General features: G+C 38.4%; 2 protein-coding genes across 5 annotated transcripts in view; one reads left to right on the top strand and one right to left on the bottom strand.

Annotated features, from left to right (window-relative positions):
- Positions 1–4,464, top strand: part of ganaba (glucosidase II alpha subunit a) — a 29,346-nt gene extending 24,882 nt beyond the window's left edge. For all 4 annotated transcript variants that reach the window (XM_051672388.1, XM_051672397.1, XM_051672379.1 and 1 more), the window contains 4 exons: positions 327–440; positions 601–713; positions 1,052–1,152; positions 3,181–4,464. In XM_051672388.1, coding sequence (XP_051528348.1) covers positions 327–440; positions 601–713; positions 1,052–1,152; positions 3,181–3,290 — 438 coding nt within the window. In that variant the 3' untranslated portion in view covers positions 3,291–4,464. The remainder of the gene's footprint in view (positions 1–326; positions 441–600; positions 714–1,051; positions 1,153–3,180) is intronic.
- Positions 4,465–9,620: 5,156 nt separating this feature from the next.
- On the bottom strand, positions 9,621–21,587 carry LOC127420853 (solute carrier family 25 member 45). Its single transcript, XM_051663430.1, has 8 exons — positions 21,558–21,587; positions 21,253–21,451; positions 18,245–18,296; positions 18,044–18,087; positions 17,874–17,945; positions 17,551–17,739; positions 16,630–16,876; positions 9,621–9,904 (listed from the first exon to the last, which is right to left on the bottom strand). Exons 3-8 carry the CDS (start codon positions 18,279–18,281, stop codon positions 9,621–9,623), a joined length of 873 nt encoding a protein of 290 aa, XP_051519390.1. The 5' UTR covers positions 18,282–18,296; positions 21,253–21,451; positions 21,558–21,587.
- Positions 21,588–23,266: the final 1,679 nt, after the last annotated feature.

Raw genomic sequence — 23,266 nt, 5'->3', positions numbered from 1 at the left:
TGACCTAGTGTGATCTTATTCCAAACTGTTTTCGCTACTTTAATGTGCTAACATAGTTGACCATAAATCTGGTAAACATTAACTAAAGCTAGATCTAGGTAATGCTTTTGCTTGTCAACATGAAACTTACAGTAGGTGACATAAGGGTCTCTGGAGTTTCAGGACAGTTCCACATAGTGGTCAACCCACTATAGTTCTTTTGATCATACTTAGTTAGCCCATTATTTTGTGTTTGTTTTCGGTCCAGTCATCTTTATCAAGCAACTACTCTACCTCTCTTCCCCCTGCATCTCCATTCTCCATTCTTTCTATTCATCACATTTCAGATCCCAGTTTTCCAGCGAGGAGGGTCTATTATCTGCAGGAAGGACCGTGTAAGGAGATCTTCCTCTTGTATGGAGAATGATCCATATACCCTCTATGTGGCTCTCAGTCCACAGGTAATTCAGTATTTCCTCAAATCCTTTTAAATTATTGATGGACATCGATGCATGAACTAATGTTTCTGCATCTTGAACAGAAAGAGTGTTCTGCAACCAATATTTCTGAGACATGTGCACAGCAAGAACAGTCTAAATTCAGTCCTATCTTGTGCTTTAGGACTTTGCTGAAGGAGAGCTGTACATTGATGACTTCCATACATTCAGCTTTGAAAAGGAGAAGCAGTTTATCCACAGGCATCTGTCTTTCTCTGCCAATACACTGTCCTCCAGGTGGGTCTGCTCATTTCTCTTTACTTTTTACTTCTACTTCAACATGAACAGATTTTGCCTGTCCAAAAAAAATAAAATAAAATCCCATAGACTTGCATTAAAGGAGGGAATAAAGCCATATCTAGAGACCAGAATATCATAGGTAGGCTCTTTTGACTTTGGCCAATAAGCAGCAATGCCCTGTCAACCACCCAGAACACCCTAGCATCAATATTTTTGATAGCTTTCTGTAGGATTCATTGTACTTCAATGCAAAGATTGGCAGAAAAGAGCAGTCACACATCAGTGCTAAGCTGTATCTTTTTATGCCTGTTTTTTTTTGTTTTTTTTCCCATCAGAAATCTGGCCCCAGACTCTCATTTCTCCACTGGCTCATGGATAGAGAAGATTGTCATTATTGGAGGCAGCGGGCCATCTTCTGTCACTCTGAGAAACGCAGGTGAGTTTCACTAGTCTATTATACCTTTAGTCCCATAGCATAAACATAAAATGTGTGAAAAATATGCTTGATAAAAGTTGTGATTAAAACACTAATGTTCCCTACATATCTGATTTACACCGATGAGCCAAAACATTATGACCTCTCAAAGGTGAAGCGAATAATGTTGATCATCTCCTAACAGGGCCACATATCAAGGTCTGGGTAGATTAGATGGTAAGCGAACAATCAGTTTTCATAGTCAATGTGTTGAATGCAGGAGAAATGGGCAGGAGTAAAGACCTGAGCGACTTTGACAAGGGCCAAATTGTTATGGCTAGATGACTGAGTCAGAGAATCTCTGAAACGGCAAGGCTTGTGGGGTGCTCCCAGTCAGCAGTGGTGAGTACCTATCGAAAGTGGTCCGAGGAGGGACAAACCTCAAACTGGCAACAGGGTTTTGGGTGCCTAAAGCTCATAGATGCGTGAGGGCAACACAGGTAATCCTATCTGGTCTGAACCGACAGAAGGTCTACTATGGCACAAGTCACAGAAAATTCTAATTATGGTTACTGGATGAATGTGTCACAACACACAGTGCATCACACCCTGCTGCGTATGGGGCTGCGTAGCCGCAGAGTGCCCAAAATAATCCCTGTCCACTGTCGAAAGTGCCTACAATGGGCAAGCGAGCGTCGGAACTGGACCGTGGAGCACCTGGTCACCTGGTCCAATGAGACCCTTTTTCTTTTACATCACGTGGACGGCCGTGTACGTGTGTGCCGTTTACCTGGGGAAGTGTTGTCACCAGGATGCACTGTGGGAAGACGACAAGCCAGTGGAGGGAGTTTGATGCTCTGGGCAATGTTTTGTTGGGAAACCCTGGGTCTGGCCGTTCATGTGGATGTCAATTTGACAAGTGCCACCTACCTAAACATCGTTGCAGACCAGGTACACCCCTTCATGGCAATGGTATTCCCTGATGGCAGTGGCCTCTTTTAGCAGGATAATGCGCCCTGCCACACTGCACACATTGTTCTGGAATGGTTTGAGGAACATGATGAAGAGTTTGAGGTGTTGCCCTGGCCTCCAAATTCCCCAGATCTCAATCCGATTGAGCATCTGTGGGATGTGCTGGACCAACAAGTCAGATCCACGGCGGCTCCACCTTGCAACTTACAGGACTTGAAGAATCTGCTGCTAATGTCTTGCTACCAGATACAACAGGACACCTTCAGAGGTCTTGTGGAGTCCATGCCTCGGCGGGTTGGTGCTGTTTTGGCAGAGGATCAACAGCATATTATGCAGGTGGTCATAATTTTTGGCTCATCGGTGTAGTCGAAAACACAAACAATTCTTCCACTTAGTAACACAAGCTGGGTTTCCATCTAAATGTTTAGCATTTTTTATGCACATTTCTAAAAATTGGACTAAAGAAAATATTAATCATTGCGCAGTTCCATCCACTACATCATGCACATTATCTTGAGGGAGCTGCCTTGTCTTGATGGAGCAGCCGACCTCGTTTTATAAAATGCTGCCAGGAGACACTGCAAAATAAGTGTAATATAATGAGGGCTAAAATGGCTGCGATGCCCATACACCACCAGCCACCACATGCCTGGGAGCACCTGCTCTCAAAACACATTTTAAAGACCTGCTGTCGGTTAAACACTTCCGAATGTCAAGAGCTATGTTCAAAGACTTGTGTGCCAAGGTCGGACTTTTTGTTGGGTCAGTCACATCAAGCTATCGCAAACTCATAACATGTGAACAAATCGACAAAACATCATCGTTTTGCAAATAAACTGTTTCCAACACCTTAATGTGGATTTTAACTAATGCAAAATTTGAGAAAATCCATTTCTGTCTTGCACATTTAAATTTTAAGCGAATTTTGAGTTAATTCGCACATCAAGCATTTCCATTCAGGATTTCTTAGAAAAATAGTTGGATGGAAACCAGTTATAGCTCATTGGCTGAATTGTAAACAATTTTCTGCTTTCAGAAATTCTCCTATTATTGGTGTCATGTCATGTTTATTTTCAGATGGTATAGAGTCAGCTGTAGAGTTTGAGTTTGACTCTGCGACTGCAGTATTAACTCTACGCAAGCCAGGGGTCAATGCAGGGGCAGACTGGACCGTCCTTCTGCGGTAACACAAGGATGGACACACAAACAACAGGTGGAAGAACAGCACTTAGATGACCAGATGCACGAACATAAAAAAAAAAAAAAAAAAAGTCCAGACGGAAAACGGAAATGAGCAGAGGAAATAATTGAGATTTGAATGTTTTTAAGATGAACTGTTGACAGTATGATTTATGATAAAAATGAATGGAAAATATGTATTGGTGATGTTTGTTTGAGGAAATTGTAGGGGACCAGAAATTAGAGAAATTTTTAAAAACACACTCTCTTAAACGTCACATGATTCAGTTCACATGATAGGCTGCGAATATTAGCATTTTTCCTTTAAATTTAGCAATTTAATAATTGGTTGGAAGTTAAAACAGAGAAAATATAGAGGAAGTTTTGTTTTTTTTGTCTCAGGTCATAAAGTATTTTGGAATTTTCACCTCCAGGAATGCAAAACATTTTACACTGAGAAACTATTATATTTTCATATTGGATTATTGACTGTGCTACTTAATTTTATTTGTTTTTAAATTGGTTCATATAGGAAAACTCATTCATAAAGGGATTGGGTTGGGACTTCCTGCCATTAAAAGCATCACAAGTAATTTGTGGCCAGTTTTTGTAGGACATATTAGGCTTGGTGTTGATGTCAAGTAAATAAAGTGTATACATATGAAAATGAAGTAATATTGCCCACATTAACCCTTAAACAAATGAGCCAATGAAAAATAAACGAGGACCTTTTTTATTTTAAGCTTTGAAGATTATTTGTTTTTTGGGGGTAATTCTTTTCAAAGATACATCTGTGCTATTACATATTACTTTGTTTACTTGAACATGTTCTAGAGCCCAGGAGTGATCAATTAGGAAAAGTATTTAGTAGCAGGGTTTTTAAATCTGGATCCTGAAAGTTAAAACAGGCTTCAATAGTGACTTCTAGGTTTGTTTGCTAATGTTTGAAATAGAATAAAGGGTTGGTACAATGACAGATGTGACCTAAACATTCTGAAAGATGAAATAATCCAATTGATTTCAACATTATGAAGTCTGAAATGAAAACTGAAATGACTTTCTGAAAGGTGTAAAAGAAAATGGACAAAGAAATAGTATTGCTTACTTGATAACATGAAAAGTGTTGTCATTTTAAAGCTATCTGGCTTAGGAAAGAGTTGGTGAAATAAAAGGCTACATTTCTGTTTGTTGTAAGGCTTATATTTTATTAAACCTCTACTAAAGATCAGAACAATGTTAAGTGCAAAAAAAAAACATGTTGGGCAGATACTTGAATAGCTAATGGTTTTTGCATCAGAGAATAACTAGTTATTTCAAATCTGTTGTAAATGCAGATTTCTTGCTTTGTCTGATTTTTTTAAATGAGCTGATTTTCAGGAGTAAAGGTGCGGCCACATTTACCTTAGCACGGCAAAATTCAGCGGGCGAAATACAGTCTTCTCAATAGAGCGCTACAGTCTGTAAAAATCACATTCATTTTTTCCATAGACAAATTGATTTTCAACGATAACAAACTTTTAAAGACATACCTATTCATTGATGGTATATGCTTCTGTTGAAGACATCAGTGTGTGTTAAACTTAATTGTTTAAAAATCATGTGTGATTGTGGATTTACACTGCGTGCCCAATAATTAGGCAAATTGTATTCCTCAGTATTAATTTTATCGTTGATCAAACACAATGCTCTCAGTCAATCCAAAATGTTATTGAACCTCAAACCTGAATGTTTAACAAAGAAAAAGTGAGTTTTGTCTTTCTCAGGGGAATATATAAGTAGGCACAATTATTAGGCAACTATTGGTGTGCACAATTATTAGGCAACTAAATTACAAAAATAATTTCTTCCAACTCAGTTGTTTATTCTCAATTTTTAGAGTATGTGCAACAAATAAGTAACACAAAATGACAATTAAATAACATTTTTGGCCTTTCAAAAATATTCAGTGACCAATATAGCCACCCTTCTTTTCAATAACTGCCATGAGCCTTCCATCCATGGAGTCTGTCAGTGTCTTGATCTGTTCACGATCAACTTTCGCTGAAGCAGCAACCACAGCCTCCCAAATGCTGTTCAAAGAGGTGTATTGTCTTCCCTCACTGTAAATCTCACATTTGAGAAGGGCCCACAAGTTCTCAGTAGGATTTAAGTCAGGTGAGGAAGGGGGCCAAGTCATTATTTGGGCATCTCTGAGGCCCTTGCTGGCTAGCCAAGCAGTGGAGTACTCGGATGCATGTGATGGAGCATTGTCCTGCATAAAGATCATGACCTTCTTGAATGCTGAGGACTTCTTCCTGTACCACTGCTTGAAGAAAGTACTTTCCAGAAACTGGCAGTAGGTTTGAGAGTTGAGTTTCAATCCATCTTCAACTCGAAAAGGTCCAACTACCTCATCCTTAATGATAGCAGCCCACACCAGTGCCCCTCCTCTACCTTGCTGGCACCTGACTCGAAGTGGTGCCCTGTGTCTCTTAGTGATCCAGCCACGGGCCCATTCATCTGGTCCATCAAGAGTCACTCTCATTTCATCTGTCCATAAAACCTTTGAAAATCTGTCGCCATGTATTTCTTTGCCCAATCTTGATGCTTCAACTTGTGAATATATTCAGTGGTGGTCGTATTTCTGCCTTCTTGACCTTGGCCATGTCTCTGAGCACTTGGCACCTTGTACTTCTGGACACTCCAGGTAGGTTGCAGTTCTGGAATATGGTAGCATTGGAGGATAATGGGTTCCTGGTAGCTTCACGTTTAATTCTTTTCAAGTCTTTTGCAGTTAATTTGCGCTTTTTCTTCTCCATGCGTTTTTTGCGCCTCAGTTGATTATTTGCAACAAAACATTTGATTGTCCGGTGGTCACGCCTCAATAGTTTAGCTATTTCAAGAGTGTTGCATCTGTCTGAAAGGCATTTTACAATATTTGACTTTTCAGTGTCAGTTAAATCTCTTTTTTGGCCCATTTTACCTGAGGTAATGAAGCTGCCTAATAATTATGCACACCTTGATATAAGGTGTTAGTCACTTTTGCCACACCCTCCCTCATTACACAAATACATATCACCTGAAAATGATTGAATCCAATAAGCATTCAAGTTCATATGGTTTGGAGTTGGAAAATGTGCATGGAAATAATGATAAGATCAGAATAGTCATTTGCCTAATAATTGGGCATGCAGTGTAATGGAAAACAACTACATTACCCATGGTCCAGCAGAGAACCCTTCACCAATAGGAGTAGTCCGCCCAACCAAGCCTGTGAAACGTGCCTCTCAGTGTGCTGTCATGAAAGATGGTAAGTACACAGTATTGTACTTTTTGTCTGATTTTCAAATACTTTTTTGGCTCAAAACAAAGTTTGTGATGTTGTGATTTAACCTCGGAGCTGGTTGGTTTGGTCATGGCTTACAACTTTTATGAAGGATTTTATGAAAAGTCTATGGTAAAAAAAATTAATGGGAAAAATGCGTCCGGAACCCAGACGGCTGAAAAAGTGGAATCCGCGGAATCGAGAATTTTGCGCAATGGACTTCCGGTGGCAAAGAATTTCCCCTCGCAAATTTTGCATGGAGTTGCGTTGACCAATAGGAAGTTGCAATTAACTCTGTGTGGGCGATGCTTCGTATACAGCTACGCTGAATATTCACAATGGACAAGGATATCATTTTAGTGGGGAATTTCTTTTTAACATCACTCTCCCAGAGTTTTGAGTGCAGCATTAAAAAGAGGCTGCTTGGCAATTAGTTTTTGCTGGTTTTACATGCGCTCAATAGCCGCCTACGCCTTCTTCGCCCACGGAATTTCGCCATGCAAAGTTGACCGTAAGTGTTCATTGGCACGTGGTGAGCAAAGCAAAGTGGTAGTTTTCAATGAATTCCAATGAGAATCCACCTCGCGAGTGTGGCGCTCGGCTCCCATTAGAATAAATTGAAAACATCCGCTTCATTCACCATGCGCCAGTGGACACGTATGGAACATTCTAAAATGTGCATCTGCTCTGAGGTAAAATATAATCATAAAAAATATTAAACATGTTTTAAAAATTTGAAGGGAAAATAAGAGGTACATTTCTAAATTGCTATTATTATTTTTACAAGTACAGCATTAGGGATTCTGGGACTCCAAAAATAACAACAGTACAATTCAATCTCAACAGAACATGAGGGTTAAGTAATTACTTCGGTTTCTGTTAAAGGTAGTTATAATAAAATATTGATTTAATATTTAGTGTCATAAAATATTCTCATTTTCATAATTTCATAATTTATCATTATAATGATACATTTGTTTGAATTATAATTAGTTTATTATATTGAAAAACTTTTTCACCATAATGACTCAGGATCTCATTATTATAAGACCCTTTCTTGTAATTAAGTATTTGAAACTTGTTTGAAAACTGCCATTAGTGGTGCAGAAATTACACACTTCACCTTTACATTTATAACATTCAACATGAATAAAAAGTAGCGATAGACCAATATATTGACCAAGCTGATTAATCATCGATATTCGGCCATTGTGAGATTTTTGGTTTCAGATGATAACCCTGCCTGCTTGGCCAGATAACAGACTTTAATATCATTAAATTGTCTTATAATTGAATATCGCCATTGCCCACCCTACTCTCTACAGCCATGGCCAAAAGTATTGGCAGTGACATAAATTTTGTGTTTCGCAAAGTTTGTTGCTTCAGTTTTTGTGGCGGTGTTGATTCACATTGTTTCTAGATTATTGTGCAGAGTGATCAGATGCATTTTCAATAATTGCAAAAAGCTTCATTGGCCAAAAAAATTAACTTTATCACAAAAACCCAAATTTCACTGTTTTTTGGCCCTGGCACAAAATGACCAGCTACCATCATTTCCCTAATCATATCAGCAGCACCTGGGAAAGTGTGAAAGAGTGATTTCATCTGACTAGTACTCAATCATTCTGATTGGATTACAAGAGCAGACTGATTGCTATAAAAGGAGAGAAGTGCTTCCAATCATTGTGTTCTTGTTAGCAATGGTTACCTCCAAAGAAAGACATGTAGCCATCATCGCTTTGCATCGAAATGGTCTCACATGCAAGGAAATTGCTGCAAAGAATATTGCACCTGAAAGAACCATTTACCGGATCATCAAGAACTTCAAGGAGAGAGGTTCAACTGCAGTGAAGAAGGCTTCAGGACGTCCCAGAGCATCCAGCAAGTGCCAGGACCATCTCCTCCTGAGGAGTCAGCTATGGAATCGTGTCACCACCAGTGCAGAGCTTGCTCAATATTGGCAGCAGATGGGTGTTGGTACATCTGCATGCACAGTGAGGCGAAGACTTTTGGACAACGGCCTGGTGTCAAGAAGGGCAGCAAAGAAGCCACTTCTCTCCAAGAAAAACATCAAGGACAGACTGAAATTCTGCAGGAAGTACAAGGATTGGACAGCAGAATACTGGTGCAAAGTTATTTTCTCTGATGAAGCCCCCTTCCGACTGTTTGGGACATCTGGAAAATCAATTGTCTGGAGAAGAAAAGGTGAATGCTACCACGAGTCCTGTGTCGTGCCAACAGTGAAGCATCCTGAGACCATCCATGTGTGGGGTAGCTTTTCAGCCAAGGGAGTGGGCTCTCTCACAATTCTGCCCAAAAACGCTGCCATGAATAAAGAATGGTATCAAAACGTCCTGCAAGAGCAACTTCTCCCAACAATCCAGGAGAAATTTGGTGATCCGTGCATTTTCCAGCATGATGGAGCACCATGTAAGTGACAATTTGAAGTGATAATGAAGTGGCTCGGAGATCATTACATTTGAAATTTTGGATCCGTGGCCAGGCAAACCCCGGATCTTAATCCAATAGAGAACCTGTGGTCAATCCTCAAAAGGCGAGTGGACAAGCAGAAGCCCACAAATTGTGATCACCTCCGAGCACTAATAAGGCAAGAATGGATCGCCATCAGTCAGGATTTGGCCCAGGAGCTGATATCCAGCATGCCAAAGCGAATTGCAGAGGTTATGAAGAACAAGGGTCAACACTGTAAATATTGACTCTTTGCATATATTGAATGTTTTTGCCAATAAAAGCCTTTAAAACTTATGAATCACAGTTTTCCAGTATACCACAGAAACGTGAAAAAATAATCTACAAATACTGAAGCAGCAAACTTTGCAAAACACAAAATGTATGTCACTGCCAATACTTTTGGCCATGGCTGTAGATATTGACCATTAACAAAATCTATATTGGTCGACCACAACTAAAAATGGTAAGATCTCACACAGCGTTGGCCATCCAATGCCTTATTTATGGGCATTTCCTGGAATATACGCAATACCTCCACACAACAGTGATGGAGGACGCTCCCTCAGTCCTGGGAGTAATCTGTCATGGCTCTCATTATCATCTCAAAGCAGAGGAAGGTCACAGCATTCACTGGGAACGCTCTCACGCTGTTGAGAAGAAGGCCTTTGAAGAACACCCGCATGCCCTCTTCACGTACACTCACAGTAATGCAGTGTAGGACTCCGTTGTACAAGCGACCACCAGCTCCTGACATCTGCAGTCGAGCCTTGATCACGTCCATGGGTGTGGCACAGGCCCATGTAACCACACCAGCGACACCACCAGCCATCAGCACTGCAAAGGGACCTAAACCACATGAGCACATGATGTTATTATCACTTTATCGTGACTAATTTAAAGAAGTGAAAATACTGTCATCATTTACTCACCCTCGTTCCAATCCATTTCTCAACTTTGAGATTAGGCAGAATGTTCACGGTGCTCTTTTCCATGCACTGACAGTGAATGGGCCCGAAAAGATGACAGATTTTAATTTGAGGGTGAACTATTCCTTTAATACTCTGCTAACTAGATGAATGCGGAGCCTTTTCACGGCTGTGATGATATTCAAACTGACAGCACTCTTGCTTGTGTGATATTGCTTAATTTCACTGCATGTGTGAACACACCTTAAAAAGACTCTGCATTAGTCTACTTGGCAAAGTAAATGATATTGAATAACTTGAGTTTCAGATAAAAACTGGCCAGGTAGTTTGTACATTTCTTGTTCACCAGCCAAAACAGTTCCAAAAGAGGCAAAAGCATCAAGCACATCTCCACTCTGTAGTTTCAATCTAGTGTTTCATGTGAACAAATCATTCTCATTCGCTTCCATTGTTTCGGTTGTGAATGGGCGAGTGTTTTTAAGGAATCAGTAAATGACTCAATTACTCACTTTAACAAAGACGACGCTCATTTGTTGACACCTATTGCCGTAAAGATGTAATCTGCAGAAATTATCAGTGAACGAATCGTATTACTGAACGGATTCAAAAGTCGTCTCCAGTCAATAGGATAAATAAAAGTCCCCACCACTATGTAGAACAGCGTGATTACAGACAAGTAGAGTGATACAAACAGTGATTTGTCCCAGTTCTGTTACACTAAATATCAGCACTCTTGGAACGCAGCTTGGCCAATCCGATTCAAGAACCGGAACTGTTGTATAATTTGATTTATTCATAAATTAGCCATCAAGGAGAGGAGAGATATTATTTCTGTTATTTTTTGTTAAAGTCTTGAAAATGTATACTACAGTATCGTTTCCACCACATCTTAAACTCTTTTTTGTGTTCTCCATAGAATTAAGTGGTGGAAATGATGGTGATGGAAATTAATTTTTTTTTTTAAACATTTTATTTATATATACATATATATATATATATGAGCCTTATTGCCAAGTGTTCACACGTACACAAGGAATTTTTTTTTTTTTTTTGATGATAGGAGAAAAAAGTGCACACAGAAAATTACAGTGAGACACAGAATATAAAACAAGGTAAGAGTATAAATAGACATACAAGTAATAGAACTTTTAACAAAATGGCGTATGTACATGTGCAAGTGGTAATGTATGTGCAAGGTAGGGGTATGTACAGTTATTGAATTAATTATGTGAATTTACATATGTACATGAGATTTGTATTTACATTATTGCACTATGGGGGAGTCCTGAGGCAGTTTAATTGTTCATGTGGAAAATGGCTCGAGGGTAAAAACTGTTCTTGAGCCTGGATGTCCTGGCGCTCAGTGCTCTGTAGCGCCGGCCAGAGGGCAAAAGTTCAAAGAGGGAGTGGGCAGGGTGTGTGGGGTCCAGAGTGATTCTACCTGCATGTTTCATCACTCTGGAGATGTACAGGTCTTGGACAGTGGGCAGGGGGGCACCAATAATCCTCTCAGCAGTCCTGATTGTCCGCTGTAGTTTCCTTCTGTCTGATTTGGTGGCTGAGCCAAACCAGACAGTTATAGATGTACACAAGACAGACTCAATGACAGCCAAGTAGAACTGTGTCAGCAGCTCCTGTGGCAGGTTGAACTTCCTCAGCTGGCGAAGGAAGTACAACCTCTGCTGAGCCTTCTTCACAATGGAGTCTATGTGGGTGTCCCACTTCAGGTCCTGAGAGATCCTGAATGTCATTCAGGAACCTGAATGACTCCACTACTGCCACAGTGCTGTTCAGGATGGGGGTGGAGGGATTTCTCCTGAAATCCACTATCATCTCCACTGTTTTGAGGAGCACCAGTGCTAACAGTGAGGGTCCCGGATGTGAGTTTACCCAGTCTCACTAGCTGCTGCCTATCTGTCAGAAAGTTGGTGAGCCACTGACAGATTGGGGTGGCCACGGAGAGCTGGGTTAGTTTGGTTGAGAGAAGATCAGGCATGATGGTATTGAAGGCTGAACTGAAGTCCACAAATAGGATATAATGCAGACCACACCATCTTTTTCCAGAGCAGCCTGTATTTCTCCCGAGGTTACCTGTGGGTTTTTCTTTGTATCCTGAACAATTCTTCTGGCAGTTGTGGCTGAAATCTTTCTTGGTCTACTTGACCTTGGCTTGGTATGAAGAGATCCCCGAATTTTCCACTTCTTAATAAGTGATTGAACAGTACTGGCTGGCATTTTCAAGGCTTTGGGTGTCTTTTTATATCCTTTTCCATCTTTCTAAAGTTCCATTCCCTTGTTACGCAGGTTTTTTCACTGTTCTTTTCTGCTCCCCATGGCTCAGTATCTAGCCTGCTCAGTGCATCCACGTGAGAGCTAACAAACTCATTGACTATTTATACACAGACACTAATTGCAATTTAAAAAGCCACAGGTGTGGGAAATTAACCTTTATTTGCCATTTAAACCTGTGTGTGTCACCTTGTGTGTCTGTAACAAGGCAAAACATTCAAGGGTATGTAAACTTTTGATCAGGGCCATTTGGGTGATTTCTGTTATCATTATGATTTAAAAAGGTGCCAAACAACTATGTGATAATAAATGGCTTCATATGATCACTACCCTTAAATAAAAGACAGTTTTTTTGCATGATCAGTCATATTTTCAAAATCAATGCCAAAATTTCACAATTTCTGCCAGGGTATGCAAACTTTTGAGCACTGATGTAATTAAGGTTGAATTGTTTGGGAAGAACACGCAGGGTTGTGCGGATTACTTTAAGAAAGTATTCTGGGCTGAATTTCAAATACTCTTTCTTAAATGCATTCAGTAAAGTATTCCAAATACATCACATAAAAAAGTAGGGTTTACAGAATACAAGAATACTTTTAGAATACATATTCATAAAGGCAAGGCACAGTTGGAAGAATTACAGTGCATTCAGAAAGTATTCAGACCCCTTCTTTTTTTTTTTGCACATTTTGTTATGTTGCAGCCTTATGCTAAAATGCTTTAAAAAAAAAAATAAATAAATAAATAATTCACATTGATCTACACTCCATACCCCATAATGATAAAGCAAAAAGCAAATTTAAAAAAAAAAGAAAAAAGCTGAAATAACACTTTGACATAAGTCAGACCCTTTGCTATGACACTTGAAATTTAGCTCGGGTGCATCCCATTTATCTGGATCATCTTTGAGATGTTTCTTCACTTTGATTGGAGTCCACCTGTGGCAAATTCCACTGATTGGACATGATTTGGAAAGACATACACCTGTCTATATAAGGTCTCACAGCTGAAAATCAGAGCAAAAACCAAGCCATGAGGTCAAAGAAACTGCCTGCAGAGCTCAAAGACAGGATTGTGTCAAGGCACAGATCTGGGGAAGGCTACAAAATTCTTTGGGCTGCATGTAAGGTTCTCAAAAGCACAGTGACCTCCATAATTCTTAAATGGAAGAAGTTTGAAACAACCAGGACTCTTCCTAGAGCTGGCCGCCCGGCCAAACTGAGCAATTGGGGGAGAAGGTCCTTTGTAAGAGAGGTGACCAAAAACTCAATGGTCCCTCTGGTTGAGCTCCAGAGATCATGTGTGGAGATGAGGGAAACTTGCAGAAGGACAACCATCACTGCAACACTCCCCCAATCTGGGCTTTATGGCAGAGTGGCCAGACGGAAGCCTCTCCTCAGTGCAAGACACATGAAAGCCCGCTTGGAAGGACTCTCAGACTGTGAGAAACAAGATTCTCTGGTCTGATGAAACAAAGATTGAACTGTTTGGCCTCAATTCCGAGCGTCATGTCTGGAGGAAACCAGGCACCGCTCATCACCTGCACAGTACCATCCCAACGGTGAAGCATGGTGGTGGTAGCATCATGCTGTGGGGGTGTTTTTCAGTGGCAGGGACTGGGGGACTGGTCAGGGTTGAAGGAAAGCTGAACGCAGCAAAATACAGAAATATCTTTAATGAAAGCCTGGTCCAGAGCGCTCAGGACCTCAGACTGGGCCGAAGGTTCACCTTCCAACAGGACAATGGCCTAAGCACACAGCCAAGACAATGCAAGAGTGGCTTAGGGACAACTTTCTGAATGTCCTTGAGTGGCCCAGCTAGAGCCCGGGCTTGAACCCAATCGAACATCTCAGGAGAGACCTGAAAATGGCTGTCCACCGACAGTCCAAATTTGCAGTTATCAAAAATCTGGTTTTTGCATTGTCATTATGGAGTATGGATTGTAGATTGATGTGAAAAAAAAGATTTGTCTATTATTTAGCATAAGGCTGCAACATAACAAAATGTGAAAAAAAATGAAGGGGTCTGAATACTTTCTGAATGCACTGTACATGTGATATGTCATTATTATCTTATATGAACCGCTACATCTCCACTTTTAACTAATCTAAGTGAATCTGATTAGCTAGTCTCTTTTAATTAGATATGGAGTTGGACACTAATGCTTTTTTATGGAAGGCAGAAGACAAACAGAAGGCAGTTTGCGGTCAACTACAATATTTTAACAATATTTTAATATTTTTCTTAACCTATTATTTGATTGGACTGACAAAGTATAATGCATTTTGACAAAAAATTAGATCAGAAATGCAGATAAACCATATTTATTTTTCGAGATGATAACTGGATGCCACGTGCAGAAATTAAAAACTAAATAGTGAGGTCATGTGACAACACCATAGTATATTATTGATTTTAACTAGGATTGCTTACATATTTCCATATTAAGGCCTAATTATTATTTTGATTTTCTCTTTCTTTTATTACCAACACTTTTCTTTTTGGGTTTTTTTTGTTTTTATTCTTTCACTTATCCTTAGTTTGTTTTGTATTGTTGTTTTATATTTTTGTGAATCACTTAGTACGAGATGGTTTTTTTATTTTAATTTTTTTTTTAAAGTGAGATATAAATATCACTGTGTACTTACCGTCTTTACTGAGGGCATGGATTTTAAGTATAGAAACAATGTATTTTACAAGGTCTGGCAGCCCATAAACTTTGAAAACAAATGTTTATATATGCTTGAATATGTGGCCCCCACAGCTGTCAGCTTATACAAGGACCCCTCAATAGGTCCCTGTGACTATGAGGGCCCCCAGCCCACTTATAGGACCCTTTTGCCTTCCTGTTTCTAATGAAAACAATTTTTTAGCCACTCTTTAAAAATTTGAATTTTCTGACTATTATTTAATACTTTAGGCTTTATTGGGTTAAGCTTTATGCTTGAAAAGTGCAAATGTTAAAATGGTACTGTCTCTTTAAGAACAGGGGGCTGTTCAGCAAACCTGCTTCGGTTGAGCGGTTTCTTTACCACGACCGTGCTGTATATTTGAGTTAATCTGACTGTAAAAAACAGAAAGGGTATTAAAAGAGACTTAAATCAATGAAAATTGACTGAAATTGACTCTCTCAACTTTGAAAGATAATTGGACCGGGGGTGCCCTAAAAGAAAATTGGCCCTGGGGCCCTTGCTAGTCATAATACGCCCTACTTACAACTCTGCAAGGAGAGGTGCCGATATCATAAAAACGTAGTAACGACATTTCTGCAACGTTGTGAAAACACATATTTATAATGTGGAAAAACCCAGACATCTGTCTTATCAAGTACATTGGATAAAACATTATCACGACGTGGGAAAAAAAAACATTTTTGCAACGTAGTTTGCTAGTATGTTGCCAGTAAAACTTTTGCTTTAGAATATAATATAGTAGGTGGGGTGGGAACATTTTGACCACAGAACGTGAAGAACCAGGGTGGACATAGCAAATGAGATTTGCGGACGTGATAAAAACGTCATAATAACGTTCTAGCAACGTTGTGATATGTATTCAGATCCCAAACCTTATCCCATTAGAGATGGTGTTGAATGACCTCAAGATCTAAGAATATGGCTGAGCTGAAGCAGTTCTGTAAGGAAGAATGGTCCAACATTTCTTCTGAACGTTGAGCAGGTCTAATCCGCTTACCGGAAACGCTTGGTTGACATTATTGCTGCCAATGGAGGATCGACCAGTTATTAAATCCAAGGGTTCACTTACTTTTTCCACAGCACTGTGAATGTTTAATTGGATGTGTTCAATAAAGACATGAAAGAATATAGCTGTTTGGGTGTTGTTACTTGTGACTTTGATGAAGATGAGATACAATTTTATAACCAATTAATAAAGAAAAACAGCTAATTCAAATAGGGTTCACATACTTTTTCTTGCCACCCTAAGTTGTAAAATTGGATATACATATATCATTACATAGGAAAAGTTAGTAATCAATTGTATCACACTAAAATCGTGTTAACACGCATTTTGTTTATGTCTTGTGTCTATACATTTGAAACGTATTGGCCCCATTCACTTCCAATGTAAGTGCCTCACCGTAACCCAGATTTGGTTATTTTTAAAGATCATTGAATTTGTAATTTTTTCAAGACAAAATAAATATTTGTGGTAATCAACATTATGCCACAAATGCTGTCGATTAAGCTAAACCCGGAATGTACCCTTTATGTGAAAAAAGTAGAATTTTTATTTTTTTATTTTTATAAAAGCCAACCACTCGAAGTCTAAGAAATGCCCATATGTCACATCGTTTTTGTTTCAGTATACCAATACCATACTCCATTCATGCATAGTCACCTGTCTGCTTCCCTGTCTCTGTCAGCATTCTGCAGATGAGCTCGTACGGCAGGAAGTAAAGTCCGTAACAAGGTACATCTCGTAGCGCGAGAGCCCACATTCCTCTGAAAAGCCCTTTGACCCCATCTTCTCTTAAGATAACTGCTACACAATGACGGGGGCCTCTGTATTTATTTCCACCTGACCTGCCCCTGGTCTGACTCTGTAAACGCACCTTGACCAGGTCTATCGGAGCTGTAACAAACACCTGTTGGATAGGAAATGATATACTATCTCAATGCTTCACATTACAGTATAGTTAAACATTTGTTTGCCCTGTTTTATAAAAGAATGGACAACACATATTTTGAATGCAGCAAAGTTTAACCCTCAGAGACCCAGCCATTAATATTGATTAGTGTACATGTACATATGTATACTTTGAAGTTCTGAAGGAGCCTTTCCAGCAAGCTAAGAAGCTTTTGAAATTTGCATATGTTCATTAGGCTAGTTTCAATAGGCTACATCCAAAACCATATGAAATTTGTATCTGTATTACCGAATGGGATCCTGAAAGTGTATATTTTATTAAGTGTACTGTATATATTTTGTATTTTATTATGTTAACTAAATAGCTAAGTATAGCTAAAAATGTTAGAAATTGAGAAAAAATATTAAAAGTCACACACCTACTTGGATGATTGATCCAAAACAGCCAGTATGTGTGACTTTGGCATGCTGGGTGATTCAAATTCAAATTCGTTCCTTCCATAGTTGTTCCTATATCACTGCTGTTGTATTAAGATTTTACCCATATTTAGTGAATAATAAGCATTATTTAATTGCTTTAAACATAGTGTTGTAATTTCGGTATAGTGGGGTTCTGAGGGTTAATATGCCTCTTTAGGATATTCAGTGCAACTTTGCTTAAACCAAACATACTTGTGAAAGACCTGAAAAGCAGCCAGCCATGAAGACCGCTGGGAGTGGTGACCTGTTGGTTTGGTCAGAGTTACTGCGATGGGATTGGGTGAGATAATTCAAAGCATTGCTGTAGGACCCAAAGGCCACAGAGTTGCTAAGGGCAATAGTGAGGACAGGAAATGCCATGCCCTTAAAAAATCCATGGAACTGCAGATTGATGAAAAAAAAAAAGATCTGTCATTAAAGTGACTCATTAACTTTAGGGAATTTGTGAAGATGAAAAGGTAACTGTTAAATCTTGAGAGAGGGCCTTTTTCTCTATGCAATTTAAGAAGACTCACCCCTTCATGTGTATAGGTCTTGACCACACAATCTAATATCCCACTATACACAGATTGGGTCTGAAGTCGCACCTATGACCAAAAATAAAGAGCTAAATAATAACTTGATTAGTGTGAGCAATTAAAACAAATCATATTCTTAAAATATACAGTAAGTCAAGACCACTCACCTTTACTGTGTCTAATGGGTGTCCAAAAACCAAACCCACAGCACCTAAAACCCACATACATAACCCAGAATTTTTTGGTAAGTGATTTATTAAATGTAAAAGAATTTAACAATACTGGCCATTGCAAACGTATAGATTCCAGGACTGAAAGTCACATCAAGGAATTATAAGTGCTGTCATTGAGACCAGAAAAGCAATTACCTGAAATCCATCCTGCAATGAATTCCTCAAACGGCATGGCAGATTTCTTTACCTATTGGAAGATAAAAACAACAAGCTCTTACAGGCTTTCATACTGATAATAAATGTATTTTGTAGTTGAAAATGTAGAGTGTTCTTCCATTTATGAGAGATCCTTCAATTTAAAAGGAATAATTCACTCAAAATGAAAATTCAGTCATTAACTTTCATAGAACACAAAAGGAGATGTTATGGTGCATTCAAGCAAAGTCTTTTTAGCAAGTCAGTCCACTCGGCGGCCATCTTTGGAACACTCTCAGGCAGCTATTTTTCTTTGTAAACAATACAAGGCATACAAGTGCTCTTATCTACTTGAATGCGGAAAGACCGAAATCTCCAAAGTGGCTGGTCAAGATTACGATCAAAGAGCAAATTTCAAATCAGCAGTAAAATCTGGAATTATACATTTTTTACTTCAGATTACGCTATAAACACCCCCGACATTTTCCCATCTTGTATAACTAATGCGCATGCACGTCCTCGAGTTGATTGACAGGTGATGTCTGTATCTAAAAGGTGGTTGGTTCTTTTACCTGTAAGGCGGGACTTCCTTTCTACATCCGTTGACTGTTGGGCATTCCAATTTCTCCCATTCACTTTAATGTAAGTGGCCCGTCTCTGCTAAATAGTCTCTGGTTTAAGTCATGTCGGAATGATCGTATTTACGAGTTAACCACACATGAACGCCACCAAAAAGTCATCATTACGAGTGGGAAACTCTGGATTTTCCTCGAGCCCTGACTTTCCGAGTTGGAAGCGTGTCGATTTCGACTAAGAGTAATGGCGGAAGGAAACTGTTATTGGTAATAATTAAGTTTTTTACTTGAGGATTTTTACTGTGCAGTTTAGTTTGGATGAATTTTCTGTACTGTTAATGAAGAATAAAGATAAAACTTGCCAGAAAGTAAGACTCATTTAGCTGGTTTATGCAGCGACAAGCGTTTGCAACAAAACTACATTTCCCATCATTATGGTTGCACAAGAATGATAAAATTAGGGCTGGGTATTGATACAGATTTCCCAATTCATTTCGATTCCAATTCACAAGCTCTAGATTCGGATTTTGATTTGATTCAATGTCTATTCATATGGGTATATTTCAGTTATAATGTCCCTTTTTTTATTTTTTTATTTTTTTTTTACATATGAAAGAAATTCCCTCCCAGCTAATGCTGTTAATTATACAGGGGATCTTCTAAATAGGTACATTTTGAAAATTTTATTTTGACTAATTATATTTTATTAGTTATTAATCATTTCGGTCACATTTTAGCTTTTTAAAAATGAAAAAATCAATGTATTCAATCAATAAGTGTGATATCATATTGCATATATATTTTGTTTCATGTTTATTGTTTAATTGCATAATTTGTACTATTTACAAGTATTTACATTGATCTGTTGAACGTGCTAAAAACCGGTACTGTCTCTTTAAGGTGACCGGCATTTCTGTACAGAGCGTGTGTAAATGAGTGCATTTTAACGAGAGAGACACGAAAGGCATTATCTCATCCCTGCTATGTGTAATTAGTTTATTTTTTTGATGATTTTGATCAACAACTGACTGTAAAGAATAGAAAGGGTATTAAAAGAGACATTATACAAGGACAAATAGGTTGCATGGATCTCGTCTTTGGAACACGCAGAGAGTACGATCTCACTGCTGAATACTACACAATTCATTCACTGGTGAGTGAAATCTAAACATTTACCAGCCACTTGTCAAATATATACATTTTTAGTAACATATATAGTCAACGGCATAGCCAGGAAATTACTTTTGGGTAGGCCTCAATAAAAATGGACGGGCCGAGGTCTCACCCCAATTTAATTAGATTTTTTACCAAATTTTCCTTAACAACAGAGAAGAGGCGCATTCAAGCAGTTCTTTCGCACTTTCAGAAATGAGAATTTATGCATTTTTTAAACTGTTTTATAAATATATATTTGAAGTAATAGAATAATCTCTAATAATTTGGATGGGCCCAGGCCCACCCCAGCCCACCCTTGGCTACACCACTGTATATAGCGCAAAATCTGGTTGTAAATGCGAGCGAGTTCCACTGATTGTAGTAGAGAGTTGCGCATAGAGTAAAAGATCGATCTTGGGATTAAATAATATCATTCAAATGGAGATTACAATGCATTGGGAAATTGATATTTTTAACCACCTCTAGATAAAATAGGTAAAGCATTAATTACACACCTAATGCATGGATTTGCTCTTCATTTTGTTGCATTGGTGCAAAAAAAGCTTTCTGCCAAGAACTGAAAAAGAGATAAAGAAATATAAAATTGCAAAATGGGTCGGTTCTTTCCAAGTAAAATCACTTCAACACACCGCGATTTCCGACCTCGTAAGTACGAACTTCCCAGGAGGACTTGAACGCACCATCAGACACAATGGTCAAGGTGTTTTTTTCATGCAATGAAAATGAATGGGGACATACGCTGTCTAGCTCCAAAAATAAAATCATAAAAGTAGTCCACACACTCATGTACAATATTCCAAGTCTTCTGAAACCATATGATAGCTTTGTGTTGTATGAACTACGTTATAAGTACATTTATGGTGCCTTCTGTCTTTTGTGGAGCTTGAAAGCCACTGTAGCCATTCATTTTCATTATACGGAAAGGAGCAGCATGAACATTCTTCAGAAATTCTCCTTTTTGGTTCCACAGAGGAATGAGGGTAATATATATATATATAATATATATATATATATATATTATTTTTTTTTTTTTTTTTTATTTCTACGGGGTGAACTTGCTTTAATTCCTGGTCATTTCACTATGTAAATAAAAAAATATAACAAAACTAAAAAATGGTGAAATGCTATACTTTGTGCTCTAAAGTGTGTAGAAAGCTCATACAGAAGGTGAGCTACCCGCTGAAAATACCAAAGCTACCAAAGTTCAAACAAACGCGCTTGAACAACAACAAAACAGACTAAAGCATCGTTACTTACAAATAATTCACAACTCCATATGTGCCAAAACTCGGACCATTCAGTATTCTACAATCCACCTCTAAAGCTCGAGTCTAATTACATGATGGTGTCCATTCTTTCCAGCAGATGCAGAAATCAAGGAACTTGGGTTGAAAACTTCTTGCTTCAGTAAACTGTACTTTAACCAGGCGTCTGACTGCATGACGGTGGATGCATGCTAAAAAAAAAAAAAAAAAAGAATTTATGCAAAAGGTTACATGATTTATTTTAGGACTCTAAACTGCATTTTATCTGCATTCTTTCACTAAATACAAGTAACTTACCTCATTGCTGCTCCAAGAGAAAGAATGAACGTAAACTCTTAAGAGAAGTTTACAGTATGTTGTCTTAAGTCTGCTCTCTACTGCCGTCTAGTGGTGATAATGCAGGAAGATGTTGGTTTCATGTTGAGCCAGATTCAGGGTTTAAAACTTTTTAATGTCATGAACCCACAAATATGATGATCCCCAACAAAGATATGCACTAGTATGGCATACATGATGCATACAATATAAGGTAGCTATTGCCTATATTTTCACGTAGTAGAGGTCAACCGATATGGGTTTTTTTAAATGGTCGAGGCCAATGCTGGTATATAGCAGGGTGGCTGATGCCAATGGGCCTATATAGGTCTAATTTATTTAAAGCAAGTGAGATGGACTTAAATGGCTGTAATCAATTGAAAACATTTTTAAATAAAATAAACCAACTAATACAAGTTTCCAAAACATTATGATCACCTGCCTAATATGCTATTGGTCCTCCGCATGATGCCAAAACAGTTCTGACCCCTAGAGGCATGGACTCTACAAGACCCCTGAAGGTGTCCTGCAGTATCTGGCACCAAGACATTAGCAGCAGATCCTTCAAGTCCTGTAATTTGCGAGGTGGGGCCTCCATGGATCGGACTTGTTGGATTGAGATCTGGGGAATTTGGAGGCCAGGACAACACCTTGAACTCTTCATCAAGTTCCTCAAAAAAGTTAATGATATTACTTAAAATGCATTAATGTGTGCACCACAATCATTTAAGTCAAACTAAAAATGCCAGAAATGTGCAATTTTTTGAGAGAATCTATTTATCTTAATACATTGTTGTTGTTGTGGCAATGAATCAGTTTTTTTCATTGTACTCAAATACTTTGTGTAGCAAGAACCTAAATGAATTGAGTTAACCTAACTTAAATGTGATCTGTTCAAATAACTTATTTGAACCTTGCAGATTGCCACTCTTCCACAATGGTAACCTTCAAAATCCCAACATAACAAAACAAGAAAGACTAACTAGTCTCCTATTGGTTTTATTTTGCATAGAAATACATTAAAATGATACAATTTTATAATTTACTCTCTCAATCCAGTCCTCTGAAAAGCATGCTGGCAACTGGATATCTCCTGCCCGGTTTCAGCAATGCATTTATGCAACAAATATTATTTGCATAGTCCCAACACAATTGGATCACGTGAACATAGATGGATTGTACACAGTGAAATTAAGTTGAGGCCAAATGCTAAAGAATTGTGTTGCATTAGCTCATTTTAAATAAGTTAATTGAGCAAACAGTAAATGTCACGTTGAGTGAACACCATCCGCTAGAAGTCTGAATCCATTTAAACATTTCATAGCAATGTGATCGTGTCACCTTCTGATGACTGTGTTGAATGTCACTTGGACTTTATGCAATATAATTATGTTCTCATCTTAAACATAAATGTATTAAGTAATGCATTTTTATTTTAAGATTTCAAGTGTACTAGTTTAGTTTTCCCTTTTTTTTTAGTGTACTACTAATAAAGACCTATTTTTATGTGAAAATAGTAAATACTACAAAACAAAATAAATGGATTTTAATTCATTGTACTAATAAAACATTATGCGGAAAAATATTTATGTCAACGAACCTGAAGAGAAATATTTGACATGAATTTGTAGTGCACTTTTCTATTTGTAATGCACTTTTCACAATAAATTTTGTTCAAAATTAGCTGTGCA

Source organism: Myxocyprinus asiaticus, chromosome 3 (assembly GCF_019703515.2).
Source record: "Myxocyprinus asiaticus isolate MX2 ecotype Aquarium Trade chromosome 3, UBuf_Myxa_2, whole genome shotgun sequence".
Classification (NCBI taxonomy): domain Eukaryota; kingdom Metazoa; phylum Chordata; class Actinopteri; order Cypriniformes; family Catostomidae; genus Myxocyprinus; species Myxocyprinus asiaticus.
Note: the sequence above shows the minus strand (reverse complement) of the source record. Positions and strands in the feature narration are given on the sequence as shown.

Bases quoted from the DNA above. Each gene is read 5' to 3' on its own strand.
- LOC127420853 (XM_051663430.1), bottom strand. From the start codon at position 18,281: ATGCCGTTTGAGGAATTCATTGCAGGATGGATTTCAG. The intron at 18,088-18,244 runs GTAATTGCTTTT...TGTGGGTTTTAG, and splicing joins CATTGCAGGATGGATTTCAG to GTGCTGTGGGTTTGGTTTTT. The intron at 9,905-16,629 runs GTGACTATGCAT...CATGTGGTTTAG, and splicing joins AGAGACAGGGAAGCAGACAG to GTCCCTTTGCAGTGCTGATG.